This window comes from Oncorhynchus masou, chromosome 29 (assembly GCF_036934945.1).
Source record: "Oncorhynchus masou masou isolate Uvic2021 chromosome 29, UVic_Omas_1.1, whole genome shotgun sequence".
Lineage (NCBI taxonomy): Eukaryota > Metazoa > Chordata > Actinopteri > Salmoniformes > Salmonidae > Oncorhynchus > Oncorhynchus masou.
This window is the reverse complement of record NC_088240.1, coordinates 16,816,764-16,839,491: the sequence shown is the minus strand read 5'-3', so window position 1 is coordinate 16,839,491 and position 22,728 is coordinate 16,816,764. Positions and strand designations below refer to the sequence as shown.

At 44.4% G+C, this 22,728-nt stretch overlaps 1 protein-coding gene and 1 long non-coding RNA gene across 2 annotated transcripts in view; both read right to left on the bottom strand.

Annotated features, from left to right (window-relative positions):
* Positions 1 to 527: 527 nt before the first annotated feature.
* On the bottom strand, positions 528 to 7,276 carry LOC135519089 (uncharacterized). The gene is made up of 3 exons (XR_010452266.1): positions 5,555 to 7,276; positions 3,924 to 4,377; positions 528 to 3,633 (listed from the first exon to the last, which is right to left on the bottom strand). It is a non-coding gene; the product is annotated as an uncharacterized LOC135519089 (long non-coding RNA).
* Positions 7,277 to 10,406: 3,130 nt separating this feature from the next.
* LOC135519084 (collagen alpha-1(IV) chain-like) overlaps positions 10,407 to 22,728 on the bottom strand; it is a 107,100-nt gene continuing 94,778 nt past the window's right edge. The window contains exons 30-48 of the mRNA XM_064944142.1: positions 22,498 to 22,587; positions 22,248 to 22,400; positions 21,816 to 21,914; positions 21,497 to 21,586; positions 21,241 to 21,380; positions 20,874 to 21,000; positions 20,554 to 20,634; positions 20,039 to 20,137; positions 19,536 to 19,772; positions 18,014 to 18,147; positions 17,763 to 17,835; positions 16,340 to 16,411; positions 16,019 to 16,147; positions 15,730 to 15,828; positions 15,344 to 15,556; positions 13,333 to 13,510; positions 12,637 to 12,751; positions 11,847 to 12,019; positions 10,407 to 11,734 (exon numbers count right to left, since the gene is read on the bottom strand). Coding sequence (XP_064800214.1) covers positions 11,653 to 11,734; positions 11,847 to 12,019; positions 12,637 to 12,751; positions 13,333 to 13,510; positions 15,344 to 15,556; positions 15,730 to 15,828; positions 16,019 to 16,147; positions 16,340 to 16,411; positions 17,763 to 17,835; positions 18,014 to 18,147; positions 19,536 to 19,772; positions 20,039 to 20,137; positions 20,554 to 20,634; positions 20,874 to 21,000; positions 21,241 to 21,380; positions 21,497 to 21,586; positions 21,816 to 21,914; positions 22,248 to 22,400; positions 22,498 to 22,587 — 2,384 coding nt within the window. The 3' untranslated portion in view covers positions 10,407 to 11,652. The remainder of the gene's footprint in view (positions 11,735 to 11,846; positions 12,020 to 12,636; positions 12,752 to 13,332; positions 13,511 to 15,343; positions 15,557 to 15,729; positions 15,829 to 16,018; positions 16,148 to 16,339; positions 16,412 to 17,762; positions 17,836 to 18,013; positions 18,148 to 19,535; positions 19,773 to 20,038; positions 20,138 to 20,553; positions 20,635 to 20,873; positions 21,001 to 21,240; positions 21,381 to 21,496; positions 21,587 to 21,815; positions 21,915 to 22,247; positions 22,401 to 22,497; positions 22,588 to 22,728) is intronic.

Genomic DNA, 22,728 nt, shown 5'->3' with positions numbered 1-22,728 from the left:
GAGAATCACAGTCGAGGTGGACATCCAAGTTCATTGTTAGACCTACTTGTTATTGGTGGCTTGGCTGCATTGTAGTCTTGACTAGCGTAGTTGAATGCACTTATTGTCACATTTATAAGTCACTCTGGATAATAGCATCTGCTGAATAACTTAAATGGCAATGTGGAAATTAAGTTAATATGGCTTCACAATAAAATCTTTCTGACAGCTGAAAGTTGAACCCAACTGAACTGTAGTTTTCACTACAGTGGACTGAGTTTGCCCTCTAGTGAATTTATCTACTACTACATCACACAGCTTTTACATGGACAGAAAAAAACAGATGTACACTGATGGGCTCCCCAATGGTGACTATAGAGCCGTGGTGTGTAGCTGTAGCACAATTTTTTTTTGATACATGAGTATTTACAATACTTGTTAAACTGTACTTTGATTTTAAAACATTTACAAAAGAGAGTTTATTCCCTCAGAAGTTGGTACACTGTACTTAAAACAATAATTACACTACAACTTGTGATAGAGTTTTAGTAAAATTTTATCAGTTTATAGATTTTTTTTGTCTTTAATAATGTTTATTACCTCAGAGCAAATCGTTTTACAGGAGAGGATGGGACACATTGTGATTAACTGAGTGCCTCTTCAGAGCAGTAACATCCATAGAGACGCAAAGTAGGTCAATAAAAACTAAATCTGAAGATGAACACATAAAGTGGATTGTTCTACTTTCAATATTCTACCTCGGCAGTTACACTGTATTCTACCTCGGCAGTTACACTGTATTCCACCTCGGCAGTTACACTGTATTCTACCTTGGCAGTTACACTGTATTCTACCTCGCCAGTCACACTGTATTCTACCTTGGCAGTTACACTGTATTCTACCTCGGCAGTTACACTGTATTCTACCTCGGCAGTTACACTGTATTCCACCTCGGCAGTTACACTGTATTCTACCTCGGCAGTTACACTGTATTCTACCTCGGCAGTTACACTGTATTCTACCTCGGCAGTTACACTGTATTCCACCTCGGCAGTTACACGCTTTATGAGCAACACCTATTTGTTCATTTTTTCATACAACAAAGCTGGATAGTGGTTTTAGGTCTGTTTAGCATAAACAGTTTGATATATGAATGTAAATGCATTCCTCTTTTGCTCCTCTATTGTTCCTCAATCAAGGAGGCTATGACATCACGGATTCCCATCAGAACAGCCCCTTCAATGCCTAAAAAGTTGTGTAAAAAAAAATCACTTTTGTAAAAAATGTGTGTGTACTTGACTATATGTATAGTTGGGATATTGCTTTTCAAAGGTAAAACTTCCGAAATGGCTGGAGGACATTTTGCATTTGGAGGACATTGCATTTCCATTTTTATGCATATAAAGACAACATGAAAAACTAAGAGAAGATTGGTATAAGTTAAGGTTTAACTAGGCATATTTATGATAGTGTTGGAGAACAATGGACATGCATGTATCTTATTCATAAAGACAACATTGAAGCAACTCAGAGAATATTACTTTACTTTGAGGTTTACTTTAATGAAATCACAGACATACTGTATTTATGATAGTGTTGGAGCACAATCCTTTGTACAACAAAATATACAGCAATATATGTTCAGTATTATAAACTGGGTGGTTTGAGTCCTGAATTCTGATTGGCTGAAAGCACATGTAGCATTACTGCTCTAATTACATTGGTAACTAGTTTATAATAGCAATAAGGCACCTCTGGGGTGTGTGATATATGGACATTATACCACAGCTAAGGCTGTGTCCAGGCACTCTGCGTTGTGTCTTGCATAAGAACAGCCCTTAACCGTGGTATATTGGCCATATACCACACCTCCTCTGGCCGTACTGATTAAATGTCAAATAATGAACAGTGAAATAGATACAAATCAAACAAGAGTCCAAACCACTTCCATCAATGGAAATAGTGGCCTGTAGTGAAGCATAAAACATTCTACTGGTTTTACAAGTTGGATTGGACAACACAGAATGAAGGGTTTGAAAGGATGAAGTGTCTGGTTTTATGTGTTCATTCTACTGGTTTTACAAGTTGGATTGGACAACACAGAATGAAGGGTTTGAAAGGATGAAGTGTCTGGTTTTATGTGTTCATTCTACTGGTTTTACAAGTTGGATTGGACAACACAGAATGAAGGGTTTGAAAGGATGAAGTGTCTGGTTTTATGTGTTCATTCTACTGGTTTTACAAGTTGGATTGGACAACACAGAATGAAGGGTTTGAAAGGATGAAGTGTCTGGTTTTATGTGTTCATTCTACTGGTTTTACAAGTTGGATTGGACAACACAGAATGAAGGGTTTGAAAGGATGAAGTGTCTGGTTTTATGTGTTCATTTCGCTTACTTATAATGACATATTTAATAGAACCTCCTTTGATAGTTTAAGCAATAACCAAATGAATTCATCAGGAATAATGTACAATGTAAATCATGCTAATATAACTCGTCTGTGTAAGCAGTATATAAGAGAACTAACGGGACTGCCCCGGAGAGCTCCCGACCGACGTGTACTATGGTGCATTAAGTTTGTTGGAACTTCTCCAGTTAACTGACAATAAATAATGATTAGTTTTAAGTTTGACTTTGAGTCCCTGGTGGTAATTTTCATGACAATTTAGCATCAAGAACCAGATGATTGATTCTGCCTGCGGAGCTTTCCAGTGAGAAAAACCGGTGGCACATTTCATGAAGCATGAAGGACCAAAAAACAACGAGGACCCACCCAGACCCTTACTGTGAGCTGCCCAAAAGAAGACACATCATCCACAAACAATTGAGGGACAGAGCTCCTGACCGACGTGTACTATGGTGCATTAAGTTTGTTGGAACCAGTTAACTGAAAATAAAGAATGATTCATTTAAGTTTGACTTTGAGTCCCTGGTGGTAATTTCCATGACAATAGATTTGCAGCTCCTATTTATTTCTGTGTGTAGCTGTGTATAGAGTCACTACCCTTCTCCACCATCCATCTCTTCTTTTCAGCCTCATAAAAGGCAGACTGTTGGAGCTCCCTCCAATGCCCTGTACAATGTACAGGGGAAACACTAGGCAGTAGATATTTTCCTACCACTCAAGAAAAGCTGATATGGGCTGTTGGATATTTGTTTCAGTGGCTGCTGGCAGAAACCTGTACAGACGGCCGGAGGGATGCTCATCTCTTTCCTCTGTTCGCTCCTTCCTCACTGCCCCCTCTGCTACGAGGCCTCCAGTTCCCATTGAAAGAAGGCAGCGGAAGCTAAATCCTCAAATGGAAACGTTGAGTAGGTGAGGCCTTCTGCTGGGTAAGTACAGGTGGCAGGGGACATGACTGAGGACATGACTGGGACACTGACTGTTTCACTCTCTACAGTAACATAATGCCACAGCTGTGTGTCGCCAGGAGCTTCTCTGGGGTGGTGTTAAGAGCAGAGCAGATTCACCCACTTCAGGATATCTTCTTCCCCGTGGTGATTGGCCAGTAGCCTATCACTGGCAGCTCTAATGGGCTCTGTCCATCGGCCGTGGTACAAGATGAAGACGCGACCTCATCTCTTGATGGGCCCAGTGGAGAAGCTGTGAAGGGCAGTGGTGGTGTGGCTGGCAGAGGTGTGCTTGGCAGATCTAAAAGAGGCACAATATTATTTTAATGACAAAGCTTTTACTATACACTAACCTGAATCAAATCAAATGATCAAATCAAATATAATTAGTCACATGCGCCGAATACAACGGACCTTACAGTGAAATGCTTACTTACGAGCCCCTAACCGACAGTGCAAACTTCAAGTGTGTGTGTGTGTGTGTGTGTGTGTGTGTGTGTGTGTGTGTGTGTGTGTGTGTGTGTGTGAGAGAAAGACAGAATGACTTAGTGCCTGCACACATAAATATGTGTGTGATATAATTTCAATTACCTGTATCCAGCAGGTACTCTTCAGAGCAATCATCTTTTGTTGTGGCAGTAGCTGTTGCCAAAGGGGAGCAGAACAGGACAGCCTGTTGGGAAGACCACTGTTAGAGCTGGGCCTGCGCTGCTGTGGTCAGATCGGTCTGTTGGAGCTGGGCCTGCGCTGCTGTGGTCAGATCGGTCTGTTGGAGCTGGGCCAGCGCTGCTGTGGTCAGATCGGTCTGTTAGAGCTGGGCCTGCGCTGCTGTGGTCAGATCGGTCTGTTGGAGCTGGGCCTGCGCTGCTGTGGTCAGATCGGTCTGTTGGAGCTGGGCCAGCGCTGCTGTGGTCAGATCGGTCTGTTGGAGCTGGGCCTGCGCTGCTGTGGTCAGATCGGTCTGTTGGAGCTGGGCCTGCGCTGCTGTGGTCAGATCGGTCTCAGTGGAGAGGAGAACCAGAAGGTCATGCATGTCGTTCCTCTCCTAAAATAGAGGCCCAATTACCTTAAATGAGAATGATCATGAAGCTAAACTATGTGATTGAGAGGCGGAGTGATCATGAAGCTAAACTATGTGATTGAGAGGCGGAGTGATCATGAAGCTAAACTATGTGATTGAGAGGCGGAGTGATCATGTCGCTGTGCTGTTTCTTTTTTGTTGCATTCAGTCACTATAAGCACAATACGAGCTTTTCCTGACTGCTTAGAGTATTCTCCCTGACAACCCCTGCTGTGTGTGTTCATATAATACAGAAGTTTAGCAACCTGACTGAGTCCTTGTAGTAGGATATTCAGTGATTAGCTTTGGCATCAACATCTTAACTGAGATAGGCTTAATCATGTGAAGTTTCACAACCTTTAGGGCTTAGTCATCACTCAAGTTTAATAACAGATGTAGGCCACATTGGGAGTGTGTACGCACCTCTCAACCTTTGTAATATGTGTTCATTGACACAACCGTTGACAAATGCATTCCATATCTGTTGTTTCACCTGAGTGCAGACCAATAAGCCAATTCAAAAACATTGACCCTTAGTGGTCTGTACATTGACCTCAGGCCCTTCTTATGAACAATTCTTCTTGTTATTTATGAACAAGTCTTACAGATGAATATATTCTTTCTACAGCTTATCAGCACCCTTATCATACACCCAATATGTTCCCCCTGTTGATGATGCTATTATGCAATATGGTTGAACCAAAAGATTTAATGTAACACGTTTTATTACAATGATGTATGTTAATATTATGTACAATATCTAACTATGTTGCCATATGATAATAATAGTCTAATATATTCAACATGTTGTAAACTATTGTCTTTTAACAGTTTCACTCAATTCATTCTTATTAACCTAATAATTATGTCACACTGCTCACTATTGTCATTGGTTGCACTAATTGAAATGTTTGTCTACATAACCTGGTTCAAGTATTCATGACATTACCCTGAAGAAGGCACAGTGATACCAAAACGTTGGTGTTTTACCCAATAAATGACTGGCAGTTTTTATATATATATATATATATATATATATTATATATATAATTGTATCTGTGTGTCGCCAGCTCATGCTTTTTACGTTCCAATTCATGTCAGTCACTCTAAATCTCAATCTGAACTTGAGTGGAATAACATTTTACTCAATATGAAGTCATACCTTAAGCAAACACTTTTCTCTGGTCCTTCCTGCTAGGGTCCGTCGGCTTCACATTCGAGAATGAAGGACCTAGGGTAAAGGAACATTCACATTAAGTATGCATAACTTAGAACAATAACCATACAGTAAATTAAGTGGCCGCATTAATGAATTCAATTCAATTTGACTGAGATATTTACCACCATTGTCTATCCGGCACCCACTGCAATGTTGGCAGCTTTTGGTTTGCTGTGTGTTTATTAAAAGCAACACATAGTTACACCGTTAGCAATAACAGATATGGAAATCATTCTCAATCTGTAAATGAATGAGACCAGGTGTCTCATCTGACTGAAAATTGCAGAGACTGTCATTATCTATTTTCTTTTGAAAATCTTCCACTGAAAGACACACTTCTATCTAGTGAAAATGCACAGAACATTGTAGCTTTAATTACCTGGTTGTCCCATTGAGGTCAACATCATTTGTTCATGGGAGACCTGCTGTTTATTTTATTTAACCTTTATTTAACTAGGCAAGTCAGTTAATAACTCATTCTTATTTACAATGACGGCCTATACCGGTCAAACCTGGACGACGCTGGCCCAATTCTGCGCTGCCCTATGGGACTCCCAATCACGGCCAGTTGTGATACAGCTGGATTCGAACCAGGGTGTCTGTAGTGAGGCGTCTAGCACTGAGATGCAGTGCCTTAAATGCTGACCAGACCGGATACGTCACGTGCGCGAGCGTTGCAAAATAAATTTAGAAATCCATGTTATTCAATTAATGCACCCACACTGCTCGCGCGCAAACGAGTGTCTGCGATGCCACGGGGTAAAATAGAAGTCCTTTCTATTTCTGACGCAGATCGCGCTGCAAGTCCTGCCTCTCCCATCTCCTCATTGGTTTATAGAAGCAGGTACCCACGTGCCATCTCCTCATTGGTTATACCCATGTGGGTGATTGAAAGACGAAATGTGTTGCCGGTCGGTGTAGTAATACTATGAAATTTTAGATGCCAATCACCATATAAGTTCAAATATGAAAAAGCCTGGAAGGAGGCGAGATGACTAGAAATGATTTGGCTGACCGTTTTATGTGTGGTTTAATTGTCGGAGTAGAGGACCTTGTGCATTTCAGGTAAAATAACAACTCAATGATTATATCCCAGGACAAATGAGCTAGCAACAGCAAGCTAGCTAAATAGGACAAATTAGCTAGCAAGTGCAAGCTAACTAGCTAAATTGGCATACATGTTTAATGCTTTTCAACCTGTACCCAAATTAAGCTAATTGGTTGAGAGTTTGTTTTGATATTTTAACCTGCATGTCGTGATCGCGTTTGGTGTGGGTCTACAAAATACATGTATGCACGATAGCGCACGCGCGCAGCCGGCTTGGGTTCGGTGTTAGACCACTACGCCACTCCGGAGCACCAAAGGCTGGAGTATTTTCACTACATAAAGCTGGTATATAGCTAAAAAATAAAAAGTGACACCACCACACCTGCATGTATGTGTGATCGCTCCATATGTTCATTTGTCAATTTCTATGCCCAACTAGCAAGTGTTTACGCTATATTGTTGTCATTCAGTAAAGGTGTAACGTTAGCTAGCTACTGCAATGTTACTGTACTTGCCTACTGTAACCTACAGCCTACAACCAAGCTAGATAGCTAGCTACAAAGAAACATTCAATTTCATCAAGTATTTTCAGCTAAATATATGTAGCTAGTGCGATTGCATACCAAACAACGTTAGAGGTGATTAGCAAGTTCTAAAAGCAAACGTGACATACCTGTCTTTTTGGCGAGTGCTGCTCTGCTGGCGAACTGGATCTAGAGATATCTTAAATTAACTAGCTTGCTAGCTTTGCAGCTAGCTATCTTTGACAAATATAAAATAAAATAATTGCAGTTGTGTTGTAAGTAGTATTTTCCAGATGGAGAAATGCCAGATCTGTCTGTAATAACTAACATTAAATAACTGAGATCTGTGTCTACAGTGGTTGTTCGCTCCTTGCCCGAGGCTTACCCGAGCCCATAGAAGACTGTTAAGCTAAACTTTCAGCTAAACTTTGGCATAGGACACGGAATACAGCGTGGAATGTTAGCTAAGCAGACTGGTACCCAGATCACGTGTAGCCTGTATCCCAACGCTGCCACCAATATGATATCATATCATATATCTAGGACACAGTTATGAAAATGCATGATATTTTATAGAAATTATTTTATTTAATGAGTTACACAGTATGGGGACTGGGAGGTGAGAGGAATAGTTTTGGTCTGTTTACTCATCATAAACTAGGGACTACAACCCGAGGACTCTGTTTTACTCCTCAATTAATCCTGTTTATACGGTATTTATGAATGTTATTATTCTTCCCAAATGCCCAAACATAAAATATGGTTGAGTAATGACATAATATGAGAAGAGGATACAATCATGTATAGGTGATATGGAAATAAATCTCTGAATCTGACCCTCATTGACCAAGACCAAAGGGCAGGATGAGTCATGTTAGCCAATGAGAGCCTTCTACTTTCAAAAGGCTATGATTGGGTCAAAACTAATTATATGGAAGATTGTTGGTTACAAGTAGCTTGTAAGGTCTGGTAGCTTAATTTCTTCCATCTAATTCATTTCATACTTGACTGATTCAGGGCTGGTTCTAGGGTTCTAGAGTTCAAGAGTTCACCATCAGAAGAAAGAGGGGAGCAGCAGGGAAGGGTTCATGTTCTAGATTTGGGACACCTGCCAGTTGGCAATATAAATTCTAAGGTGTTTGAAAGTACTGTAGATTTAAAACACACAGGAATCTTGAAATGCATAGTCGTACAGGCATCCCTCTCTGTCTTTGACCAAAATGGCAAATGTAGTGTATCTAAATCTATCTAGCTAATTGTCACAGGAAGACTATTGCATTAGGCCTATCTAGGGGGTAACAGGAAGTCTAGTGATTACATTTACATTTACATTTAAGTCATTTGGCAGACGCTCTTTAAGAGTGTTAGGCCAGTAACTGAAAGGTCACTGGTTCAAATCCCGAGCTGGCAAGGTGGAAAAATCTACTGTTCTGCCCTTGAACAAGGCACTTAACCCCTAACAACTGCTCCCTGGGTGCCAATGATGTTGATGAAGTCAGCCCGCACCACTTTGATTCAGAGGGGTTGGGTCAAATGTGGAAGACACATTTTGGTTGAATGCATTCAGTTGTGCAGCTGACTAGGTATCCCCTTTCCCTCTGTTCTGTATGTACAGGAAGAGTACAGGAACAGTAAGGCTATTCAGGTGGCATGGTCAAGTATATCAGTGTAATAATAAGAATATACAATATACATCTTTGGGTTCTAGCATATGATTAATAATCTTCAACATGCAAAATAATGTGAAAGACTTATTCGGAAACATACACAGAACTATTGCTGCACACTAAGTAGATTGAGTGGCTGAGTGAACAGATAAGTGTTTGACGACTCTCTTCCTCTTTTTAAGGATTCTTCTGCACAAAAAACTACAAGCCATGAAGTTTCTCCGTCAACAAGAGCAAGTGTGTGTGGAAACTCCTTCGGCTTGTGATAAAACACACAAACACTCTGCATAGACATGGCAAGCTTACCCCCCCGTACTAAGAGTGTGTGTGTGTGTGTGTGTGTGTGTGTGTGTGTGTGTGTGTGTGTGTGTGTGTGTGTGTGTGTGTGTGTGTGTGTGTGTGTGTGCCAGTCCGGACTCCAGTGACATACACATACAGTGCATTCTGAAAGTATCCACATTTTGTTAGGTTACAGACTTGTTATAAAATGCATTAAATAGTTTTTTCCCTGATCAATCTACACACAATACCCCATAATGACAAAGCAAAAACGTTTTTTTTTAGAAATTATTGCTAATTTATTAAAAATAAAAAACAGAAATATCACATTTACATAAGTATTCAGACCCTTTACTCAGTACATTGTTGAGGCACTTTTGGCAGTAATTACAACCTCGAGTCTGCTTGGGTATGACGCTACAAGCTTGGCACACCTGTATTTGGGGAGTTTCTCCCATTCTTCTCTGCAGATCCTCTCAAGCTCTGTAAGGTTGGATGGGGAGCATTGCTGCACAGCTATTTTCAGCTCCCTCCAGAGATGTTAGATCGGGTTCAAGTCCGGGCTCTGGCTGGGACACTCAAGGACATTCAGAGACTTGCCCCGAAGCAACTCTTGTGTTGTCTTGGCTGTGTGCTTAGGGTTGATGTCCTGTTGGAAGGTGAACCTTTGCCCCAGTCTGAGAGTCTTTAGGTGCCTTTTGGCAAACTCCAAGCTGGCTTTCATGTGTCTTTTACTGAGGAGTGGCTTCCGTCTGGCCACTCTACCATAAAGGCCTGATTGTTGGAGTGCTGCAGAGATGGTTGTCCTTCTGAAAGGTTCTCCCATCTCCACAGAAGAACTCTAGAGCCCTGTCAGAGTGACCATCGGGTTCTTGGTCACCTCCTTGACCATGACCCTTCTTCCCCGATTTCTCAGTTTGACTGGGCAGCCAGTTCTAGGAAGAGTCTTGGTGGTTCCAAATTTCTTCCATTTAAGAATGATGGAAGCCACTGTGTTCTTGGGGACCTTCAATGCTGCAGATACTTTTTGGTACTCTTCCCCAGATCTGTGCCTTGACACAAAACTTATTTAAATAGGGTTTTCCATTTTTTTATTTTTAATACATTTGCAAAAATGTTGAAAAACCTGTTTTCACTTGTCATTATGGGTTATTTTTGTGTGGATCAATCACGATTTTTTTTGTTATCCATTTTAGAATAAGGCTGTAAGGTAACAAAATATGTAAAACCTCAAGGGGTCTGAATACTTTCCAAATGCACTGTACATACACACACACTTTCAGTGATGTTGCCACAGCTTTATTTCACTGTTCTGTTTTTCATAGTGAACCACAAGGCACTGGAGGTCTTGGCCTATAGCGGCAGGACTGATGTATGCTTAATGTAACATGTACTGCTCACTGTAGCATATAATGCTACATGTAACATGTAATGCTAACTGTAGCATGTAATGCTAAATGTAACATATACTGCTAAATTTAACATATAATGCTAAATGTAACATGTAATGCTAACTGTAGCATGTAATGCTAAATGTAGCATGTACTGCTAAATGTAACATGTACTGCTACATTTAACATATAATGCTAAATGTAACATGTAATGCTAAATGTAACATATAATGCTAAATGTAACATATAATGCTAAATGTAATATGTAATGCTAAACGCAGTATTGTAACTTTAAGTGCCTGGGTCCGGCTGGACCAAAATAACATACTGTACTTTCATATCTCACATTGTTTATGGTTATTTGGCAACTCAAATCCATTCTACATATTCTCATAAATTTCATAAATAAAATACAAATTGAAATATAGATTATGGTGGCTGTTATGTTAAGTAGGAAAAAGAAAAGCAATATATTTACAACATAACCATCACTATGCCTGTGTGCTAGCAACACTTAACCTATGGTCTCTCACTGTGACAAGCCAGTGGTAACTCCCATTCTTAAATTAGTACTGTGTTATTCAAAGAGTAAAAAGATCAAAGACGTGAAGAACAATAACAATATCTATAACTGTAACTCAGAGCTGAAAGTCAGTGGCATTGAGTGAAAATAATAAGGCAAATAGATAAGATTCAATAGCACCTGACTTGCACAAACACCCCCTTTCAAAATGGACGCCAGTTTACAAATGGGGGGGGGTGTACTCAGTGCAGTCGTAAACTGGGCGCCATTCATTAGAGAAACGTTGTGATAATGTTAGTAAAGAGTTCTGCATGATGGAGCGAAGGGCCGGTTGGTGTTATGGCTTGGTCTCCGGTGTGTGTGTGTGTGTGTGTGTGTGTGTGTGTGTGTGTGTGTGTGTGTGTGTGTGTGTGTGTGGGTGATCTGCTCTTTCGGCGATCTCTGGTTATTTTGTTGTCTGTGTGTCTCTGTCCCTCTCCTCCCTCACACACAGTGAAATAGCACCATCCTTTGATCAATAACAAGAAGTCAAGCCACACCGCGGAAAGATTGGTGGGGTCATGGGTTGTGGTGGGAGGTTAAGGGTCACAGAGAGGTCAGCGGCGAGGCCTATGTCCTCTTCATGCACACCTGGCAACGGCTAATGTGGGTCCGGAGACTTCCTGCCTTTAGGGTGGTGGGTACGGGTTTCCTGGAATGAGATGTGAGACGACATCAATCAATCAAGACCATGTCAGAGTTCTGGTAGCCAGAAAGGAAAATATAGAGGGAGAGAGAGAGAAAGAGAGTTGTTCTTGGCTTACGTAAACATCTCATTGTCCTCGATGGCGGCCAGCCAGAAGCTGTAGGAGTTGGCGTAGTAGTTGCAGGTTCCACGCCCGTGACACTCGATGAAGGGAGCGCTCCGGAACTCTTCTAGACAGGAGCCAGGAGATGCCAGGGCCTGGCCAGAGCCCTCAGCACCTGCACTGGTATGCTACACAGAGAGAAGGGAGGAGAGAGAGACAGAGAGGAGACAGAGAGAGTACTGCTACCGATAAAGAAGGTAAGTACTGATACAGAAGGTAAGTGCTGATACAGAAGGTAAGCGCTGATACAGAAGGTAAGCGCTGATACAGAAGGTAAGTGCTGATACAGAAGGTAAGTGCTGATACAGAAGGTAAGCGCTGATACAGAAGGTAAGTGCTGATATCGAAGGTAAGTGCTGATACAGAAGGTAAGTGCTGATACAGAAGGTAAGTGCTGATACAGAAGGTAAGTGCTGATACAGAAGGTAAGCGCTGATACAGAAGGTAAGTGCTGATATCGAAGGTAAGTGCTGATACAGAAGGTAAGTGCTGATACAGAAGGTAAGTGCTGATACAGAAGGTAAGCGCTGATACAGAAGGTAAGTGCTGATACCGAAGGTAAGTGCTGATACAGAAGGTAAATGCTGATACAGAAGGTAAATGCTGATACAGAAGGTAAGCGCTGATACAGAAGGTAAGTGCTGATACAGAAGGTAGGTGCTGATACCGAAGGTAAGTGCTGATACAGAAGGTAAGTGCTGATACAGCAAGCATGGCGTTGTAATATTCGTTTAGTCTCTCTCACCATGACGAAGGAGTAGCCAATCCAGAGTGAGTCCCAGCCATTGGGGCATGATGGGATCATGATATTCTGACTGTGTACTGCTATCACCATGGCAGGAGCCTCACACACAGAACACCTGTTGGCATAGGTAGAGGTCAATACACATGCACACACACATGCACATACACACACACAACACAAACATGCACCTACAAACATACCCACACACATATCTCCTAGGTGAGAGCAGAAACATACACTGAGTGTACAAAACATAAGAAACACCTTCCTAATATTGATTTGCACCCCCTTTGTCCTCAGAACAGCCTCAAATCATCAGGGGCGAGGGTTTGAAAGCATTCTACAGGGATGCTGGCCCATGTGGACTCCAATGCTTCCCAGAATTGCATTAATCATGTTGTTTGGGTGGTGGACCATTGTTGATACACACGGGAATCTGTTGAGTGTGAAAATCCCAGCAGAGTTGCAGTTCTTGACATAAACCGGTGCGCCTGGCACCTACTACCATACCCCTTTAACCCATCTCCTCCCCTTCATCTACACTGATTGAAGTGGACATCCCCCCACCCCACACACACACACACACACACACACACACACACACACACACACACACACACACACACACACACACACACACACACACACACACACACACACACACACACACACACACACACACACACACACAGCTACCTGCTGATGAAGGGCCTGATGCCCTGGCCGGTGATAGGGTCCATGTTCATTGGCATGGGCTCAGGGGAGGTGAGCCAATAGGAGTAGTCGTTACGGGAGGCAAAGTAACAGACGTTGTTGATGTTACAGAAGAGGAAGGGCATGGGACTGAACTTCCTCAGACAGCTACCAGCCGTACCTACACACACAGACACAAATGGTTATGTGTGATGCTGATCTGATCTCTCTTTTCACGAACATATCAAGACTGTTTCAAGGACAGCTTTTTTCCATCTACGTAACATTGCAAAAATCTGAAACTTTCTGTCCAAAAATGATGCAGAAAAATAATCCATGCTTTTGTCACTTCGAGGTTAGACTACTGCAATGCTCCACTTTCCGGCTGCCCGGATAAAGCACTAAATAAACTTCAGTTAGTGCTAAACACGGCTGCTAGAATCCTGACTAGAACCCCCCCAAAAATTATCATATTACTCCAGTGCTAGCCTCCATACACTGGCTTCCTGTTAAGGCAAGGGCTGATTTCAAGGTTTTACTGCTAAAAAGCATTACATGGACTTGCTCCTACCTATCTTTCTGATTTGGTCCTGCCGTACATACCTACACGTACGCTACGGTCACAAGACGCAGGCCTCCTTACTGTCCCTAGAATTTCTAAGCAAACAGCTGGAGGCAGGCTTTCTCCTATAGAGCTAAATTTTTATGGAATGGTCTACCTATCCATATGAGAGATGCAGACTCGGTCTCGACCTTTAAGTCTTTATTGAAGACTCATCTCTTCAGTAGGTCATATGATTGTGTGTAGTCTGGCCCAGGAGTGTGAAGGTGAACGGAAAGACACTGGAGCAACGAACCGCCTTTGCATTATCTGCCTGGCCGGTTCCCCTCCTCTCCACTGGGATTCTCTGCCTCAAACCCTATTATAGGGGCTGAGTCACTGGCTTACTGGTTTCTCTTCCATGCCGTCCCTAGGAGGGGTGCGTCACTTGAGTGGGTTGAGTCACTGACGTGATCTTCCTGTTTGGTTTGGCGCCCCCCTTGAGTTTGTGCCGTGGAGGAGATCTTTGTGGGCTATACTCTGCCTTGTCTCAAGATGGTAAGTTGGTGGTTGAAGATATCCCTCTAGTGGTGTGGGGGCTGTGCTTTGGCAAAGTGGGTGGGGTTAAACCCTGCCTGACGGGGCCACAGTGTCTCCCGACCCCTACTGTCTCAGCCCCCAGTATTTATGCTGCAATAGTTTATGTGTCGGGGGGCTAGGGTATAAATACCTGGAGTATTTTTCCTGTCTAATCTGGGTGTCCAGTGTGTATGCTCTCTCTAATTCTCTCTCTTTTTCTCTCTCTTCTCTTTCTTTCTTTCTTTCTCTCTTTCCTTCTTTCTTTCTCTCTTTTTTCTTTATTTTTCTCTCTCTCGGAGAGCCCTAGGACCATGCCTCAGGACTATCTGGCCTGATGACTCCTTGCTGTCCCCGGTCCACCTGTTCGTGCTGCTGCTCCAGTTTCAACTGTTCTGCCTGCGGCTACGGAACACTGACCTTTTCACCAGACGTGCTACCTGTCTCAGACCTGCTGTTTTCAACTCTCTAGTGACAGCAGGAGCGGTAGAGATACTCTGAATGATCGGCTATGAAAAGCCAACTGACATTTACTCCTGAGGTGCTGACTTGTTGCACCCTCTACAACCACTGTGATTATTATTTTTTGACCCTGCTGGTCATTTATGAACATTTGAACATCTTGGCCATGTTCTGTTATAATCTCTACCCGGCACAGCCAGAAGAGGACTGGCCACCCCTCATAGCCTGGTTCCTCTCTAGGTTTCTAGGGAGCTTTTCCTAGCCACTGTGCTTCTACACATGTATTGCTTGCTGTTTGGGGTTTTAGGCTGGGTTTCTGTACAGCACTTTGACATCAGTTGATGTAAGAGGGGCTTCATAAACACATTTGATTGATTGATTGAAACACAAGATAGATACAACATCTATCTCTCTGCCTAGCTCTCTCTCTCTTACCCAGGTCCTGTCCATGGGAACGCTCATTGCCCTGGATGTAGAGTAGGGAGTATCCATCATAGATCAGCGATGTTCCCTCTGGACACTCTGGAACCTCCACCGATTGGCTGTGCCTGGTTACCAGGAAACCATGCTCCATGGAGGAGGGGCCGGGAGGACCTACCTGACCCGGAACACCATCAGGTCCAGGGGGTCCGGGATACCCTCTCGGTCCTATAGGGACAAAGGTCAAAGATGAAGGTCAGGGTCAAATGGAACATTAGTTCCCAGTCTGAGAATCACACGTCCGGATAACACTAGTACATCATATAGTATTTTATCCTACATACAGTGTAGTATCCTTTTCAGTGTGGCTATAAACTGGACAAAGAGAATGTGACTCTCACCTGAGGGACCAAGCAGGCCTGGTTCTCCCTTGGCTCCGGGGAGACCGTTAATCCCAGGGTTTCCCTCGTCACCTTTAATACCCTGAATACCTGTCATACCTGGGAGACAGAGAGCGAGAGAGGAGAGAGAACGTGAAAAAAGGAGAGGGAGAGAGAGAGAGAGAATGGATGTATGGATGGACGGATGGATGGAAGAGTGGGTGTAAGATCATATATTATGGGGTGATCAGAGCTGATGTTTGGTCATAATATATCGGCTCATTGTAGATAGGATGGTTTGAACTCTCACCTTGCTGTCCTTTCAGCCCAGGAAAACCTGAGGGCCCTACAGGCCCCTGAGGGCCCGGACTACCCGGGAAGCCACTTTCTCCCTTGATGAAGGTGTGGAGGCCAGGAGGACCAGGGGGGCCATCATTACCTGAAACAAGGAAAGGCGATTCAGATAATTACCAAATCTTATTATTATTCATATCTGTCTGCTGCATGGCATATATTCAGAATATACATGTCAGCACTCAATGGCCACTATACAGTAGGTGTTTGATGCTATGAAGCTCACATTGATTTGGTTTACTGGCTGTTTGGTTTAATGTTGTGTCTCTCCACTCACCTTTAGTTCCTGGGAATCCTCTGTCTCCCAGCTCTCCTTTCAATCCAAACACACCCAATTCACCCTTTGTCCCTGAAGAAGAGAGGAACTTGAATGAGTAGGTGTGTCCAAACTATTGACTGGTACTTTAAATAAAAAAAAATATATATATAATGTTTTAAATGCTCATAAACGTGCAGGAAATGTGTACATTTTTCTGGTTATATATATATATATATATTCTGGTTCAAAAATATATTGTTAAAAACAAGCTGTTCAGCTCATAGGCCCTGTGAATATCGCTTGGATTGTTTTGCCAGCTATGGGGAACTGCCCCAATGAAATCACAGGATTTCATAACATAAATTATAACAGCACAAAGTAAATGGACTGTCCTGGGGGTACTTAAATGTGCACTCAGTCAGAACTTCTGAGTTTGCTCTCGTCTCCCTCACAATGAGCCTCACACGCACCAGATGACTTATTTTAGTACGCGAGACGAGAACTGCTCTATCAGGTACAGCTGGGGCTAAAGCAAAAAGCTCATTGTAATTAACTTGGATATAAATAATCATAACAGTCATGGAAGCCTGGGACCTGATAAACTGAACATCTACAGTTGAAGTCGGAAGTTTACATACACTTTAGCCAAATACATTTAAACTCAGCTTTTCACAATTCCTGACATTTAATCCTAGTAAAAATTCCCTGTCTTTAGTCAGTTAGGATCACCACTTTATTTTAAGAATGTGGAATGTCAGAATAATAGTAGGGAGAATGATTTATTTCAGCTATTATTTATTTCATCACATCCCCAATGGGTCAGAACTTAACACACACTCAATTAGTATTAGATAGCATTGCCTTTAAATTGTTTAACTTTGGTCAAATGTTTCGGGTAGACTTCCACAACAAGTTGGGTGAATTTTGGCCCATTCCTCCTGACAGAGCTGGTGTAACTGAGTCAGGTTTGTAGGCCTCCTTGCTCGCACACGCTTTTTCAGTTCTGCCCACAAATGTTCTATTTTCTATAGGATTGAGGTCAGGGCTTTTTTTCTCGAAAAAGTACGATCTTTGTCCCCTTGTGCAGTTGCAAACCTAAATGATCTACACCACTCACCTGGGAAACCTTGTCTAAATGATCTACACCACTCACCTGGGAAACCTTGTCTAAATGATCTGCACCACTCACCTGGGAAACCTTGTCTAAATGGTCTGCACCACTCACCTGGGAAACCTTGTCTAAATGATCTGCACCACTCACCTGGGAAACCTTGTCTAAATGATCTGCACCACTCACCTGGGAAACCTTGTCTAAATGGTCTGCACCACTCACCTGGGAAACCTTGTCTAAATGGTCTGCACCACTCACCTGGGAAACCTTGTCTAAATGATCTGCACCACTCACCTGGGATACCTTGTCTAAATGATCTGCACCACTCACCTGGGAAACCAGGCACACCCTGCAGTCCCATCTCTCCCTTCAGTCCATCAACACCTGGAAGGCCAGATTGCCCCTGTAACACACACACACACACACACACACACACACACACACACACACACACACACACACACACACACACACACACACACACACACACACACACACACTAGTCATGTGTCATGATAAACCAACTAGACTGTCATGACAACACAAATGGATCAGTCAGTGAGAAACAGGAAGTGACCTACAGGAAGTCCAGAGTATCCTCGTTCTCCCTTTAAGCCCTGCTCGCCCTGTCCTCCTTGTCTACCCTGATCTCCCTTGTCTCCCTTCCCCCCTGCGCTGCCGGGAACACCAGCAGGACCTGGAACACCACTGATACCTGTAGAGAGGAGGAGAAGAAGAAGAGGGTGGAGGGACGGAGAGAGGGATGGAGGGGATAAGAAGAGGAGGGTGCAGGAAGAGAGGAATGGAGGGGGATGAGAAGAGGAGGATGGAGGGAGAGGAATAGAGGGGGATGAGTTGAGGAGGATGGAGGGGATGAGAATAGGATGATGGAGGGAGAGAGGAATGGAGGGGGTGAAAAGAGGATGATGGAGGGAGAGAGGAATGAAGGGGTGAGAAGAGGAGGATGGAGAGAGAGAGGAATGGAGGGGTGAGAAGAGGAGGATGGAGGGAGAGAGGAATGGAGGGTTGAGAAGAGGATAATGGAGGGAGGGAGAGAAGAATGGAGGGGATGAGAAGAGGAGGATGGAGGGGATGAGAAGAGGATGGAGGGAGAGAGGAATGGAAGGGGAGAGAGAGGGATGGAGGGGATGAGAGGAGGTGGATGGAGAGAGGGGTAGAGGGGGATGAGAAGAGGAGGATGGAAAGAGAGAGGGTACAGGGGGATGAGAAAAGGAGGATGGAGGGAGAGAGAGGGATAGAGGGAGATGAGAACAGGAGGATGGAGGGAGAGGGGTAGAGGGGGATGAGAAGAGGAGGATGGAGGGAGAGAGGGGTAGGGGGGTGACGAGAAGAGGATGGAGAGAGAGAGAGGGATGGAGGGGATGAGAAGAGGAGGATGGAGAGAGAGGGGTAGAGGGGGATGAGAAGAAGAGGATGGAGGGAGAGAGGGGTAGAGGGGGATGAGAAGAAGAGGATGGAGGGAGAGAGGGGTAGAGGGGATGAGAGGAGGATGGAGAGAGGGATGGAGGGGATGAGAAGAGGAGGATGGAGGGAGAGAGGGGTAGAGGGGGTGACGAGAAGAGGATGGAGGGGATGAGAAGAGGAAGATGGAGGGAGAGAGGGGTAGAAGGGGATGAGAAGAGGAGGATGGAGGGAGGGAGAAAGGGGTAGAGGGGGATGAGAAGACGAGGATGGGGAGAGAGAGGGGTAGAGGGTGATGAGAAGAGGAGGATGGAGGGAGAGAGAGAGAGTAGAGGGGGATGAGAAGAGGAGGATGGAGAGAGAGAGGTAGAGGGGGATGAGAAGAGGAGGATGGAGAGAGAGGTGTAGAGGGTGATGAGAAGAGGAGAATGGAGAGAGAGGGGGTAGAGGGGGATGTGAAGAAGGGGATGGAGAGAGAGAGGGGTAGAGGGGGATGAGAAGAGGAGGATGGAGAGAGAGAGGGGTAGAGGGGGATGAGAAGAGGAGGATGGAGAGAGAGGGGGGTAGAGGGGGATGTGAAGAAGGGGATGGAGAGAGAGAGGGGTAGAGGGGGATGAGAAGAGGAGGATGATATGTATCAAAATGTACAATCAAGCAGGTCAGGTGTGCAGTATACATTACCTGGTTCTCCAGGCTTTCCTGGCACTCCTTGGTCTCCTTTGGGCCCCTCCATGGCGGGTCCTGGGTGGCCCTGTTCTCCTGGCTGACCCAGGGAGCCCTGGAAGCCTGCCGTACCCTTCTCTCCCCTGGTCCCTGGGATACCCGGGATACCTGGGGAACCTGGGAAACCAGGACTACCCTTATCACCTTTAAACCCAGACGACCCCGGCGTTCCTGGGAAGCCTCTGCCAGGAAAACCTATAGGAGGGACACAGAGACAAACACTCCAGGCCATTGATCAAACTCCAGGCCATTGACATAAAAAGGTCACCTGCTGAACTCTTAAAGTCTGCCTCTGCTGTTTGTTGGCTGTTTAGATGCACAGTGCATGAGTTGATTTGGAGACATAGTCAAGTGTTGGGTGAATAGAAATATAACACAGATCATAAAGCACGTGCTTTACATGTGGTTTCATAGGCTGAACATTCCTGACTATATCCTAAAGGTCAGGAGAGGTCACTCACCTTGGTCTCCTCTGTCTCCTGATGATCCAGGGATGCCGTCCACTCCTGACTCTCCTTTCTCTCCAGTCGGACCTGGGGGACCCTGCAGACCAGGCTCACCTGGGAAACAATAGGTTACCTGAGTGTGTGTCTTGACTGTGGTGCAGTAGCTATAGCTGTGGTGCAGTAGCTATAGCTGTGGTGCAGTAGCTATAGCTGTGGTGCAGTAGCTATAGCTGTGGTGCAGTAGCTATAGCTGTGGTGCAGTAGCTATAGCTGTGGTGCAGTAGCTATAGCTGTGGTGCAGTAGCTATAGCTGTGGTGCAGTAGCTATAGCTGTGGTGCAGTAGCTATAGCTGTGGTGCAGTAGCTATAGCTGTGGTGCAGTAGCTATAGCTGTGGTGCAGTAGCTATAGCTGTGGTGCAGTAGCTATAGCATGGTAAATTAGTCCAAGCTTCATGACTAGCTGACATACTGCACTAACAGGAACCAATGGCACCTGGGGCATCGTTACTGTGCTCCATGTGTTCCTTACCTGGTCGACCTGTTTGACCTGGCTCTCCGGTTGACCCGGGTAGCCCACCGACACCCTTCTCTCCTGGCTGACCCGGCTGACCTGCACAACACAGCACGCACCTTTGGTTAGACTAGAGGTTGTCAAGCAAATAGTAATGTTCTGGGTTTGTGAGATGATCGAGAATACCTGGTCGATATAGGAAATAATACGTTCAAGTGTTATTCCCTTGGCCAACATATATTCTAATTGTGTCTTGTCTTTTTTAAACTCCAAATTGAATCAATCAATCAGTCAGGTGAAAGGAGGGGCAGTTGTCATCATGGAGACCGGACCCTCACCTGGGTGACCAATGTAACCAGTGTCTCCCTTGGTTCCTGGTGTTCCTGGCATCCCGGGGACTCCCATTCCTCCCTTCTGACCCTTCTCTCCTGCGTTACCAGGGAAACCAGTCAGACCCAACTGACCCTGAGAGAGAGAAAAAAAGAGAGGGATGGAGGGAGAGAAAGAGAGTGGGAAAATATGAGGAAAATGGTAGATACAGTGTATTGATTGAAAAAGAGAGACAGTTATTGGCACAATTGCAATGAAAAAAGGATACACCGAAGCTAGCTAGCACCATCCATGAAGACACAAACAACAAACCCTGGTTGCGTGAGACTTTCATGGAGCCAGCTCTCAGAGAGACTAAAAGTGGTTTTGAATCACCTTCTCTCCAGGGGGTCCTGGCACTCCGACACCTGGTAAACCGACTGTTCCCTTGTCTCCTTTCACCCCCTCTGTACCCGGGAACCCTGAGTGACCCGTTGTGCCCACAATGCCTTTAGCACCCTTCGGACCCACAGAACCTATAGAACCATACATGACAATCCGGTTAGAACCAATCTAACCATCCACACCACAGCGGATGTTCGATATAAAGGATGATTCCTCTCAGTGAGTGGATTGTGTGTTGTTATCTAACCTGGGTATCCCATTTCTCCAATGCTTCCTTTGTTTCCAGGATACCCAGTACTGCCGGGCTCACCAGGAACACCTGTGTCTCCTTTCTCACCTGAGAAACAAGAATCATGACGTTTCAAAGAGGGTGTCATTTAATCATCACATTGACTGTGTCCCAAATACTATCCACTAGCATATTATACATTGTGCAAGACCAGTACATCATTTCATACCAGGTAGTATACAGGTTTGTAACCATTGAGATCCTATTAAATCCTGTCTATGTGTGGGGTATTTACAATAAACAGAGGGGTATGGCGAAACCTACATAGGTGACTAACCTGGTTGACCAGGTGTACCGGGCTCTCCATCCTTTCCTGGCATACCAGGTACTCCGGCCTGTCCTGGATAACCCTTCTCTCCGGTGTGTCCAGGGTCACCTAATGGGAAAAAGTGGGATTTAGCATACCTAAACAATTCCCAGTTCCTGTTTAAAACAGACCACCTGACAGACATACAGTGCAGTATAATGTAGGATATAGTGCAGTAGGATGTAGGATACAGTGCAGTAGGATGTAGGATACAGTGAAGTAGGCTGTAGGATACAGTGCAGTAGGATATAGGATACAGTGCAGTAGGCTGTAGGATACAGTGCAGTAGGATGTAGGCTACAGTGCAGTAGGCTGTAGGATACAGTGCAGTACGATGTAGGATATAGTGCAGTAGGATGTAGGATACAGTGCTGTTGTATGGGACATGTTCATTTTGTATACCTGTGTCTCCGCTGTCTCCTTTCTGTCCCTTCATGGCCCCCATGTTCAGCTCACTCATGTTGCCAGGAGGACCCTGCAGACCCTGCTCTCCCCTCTCTCCTTTGGGTCCAGGCTCACCAAACTCCCCCCTAGGACCAGAGACACCCGGGTTGCCTGAGAGAGAGAAGAGATGAGATGCTATAGTATAGTGGTGAAAAACACACTGATGGGTAGTCTGGTAGTACAGAGGCAGCAGTTCTACTCTACCCACCTCTCTGTCCAGGAGTTCCAGGGCTCCCAGCAGAACCCTGATATCCTGGTGTTCCAGGCGTTCCCATGACTCCCATCTCTCCCTTGAGGCCTGGGGAACACACACACATCCACAAATAAATAGAATAGGAAAATATTGATGATTATTCATTACAAAGGTTGTCACCAAATTCTCCTTAAATTCAACAAAAATGAACCCAGACCAGTCCAGTCAATGAGTGTTAATTTCTTT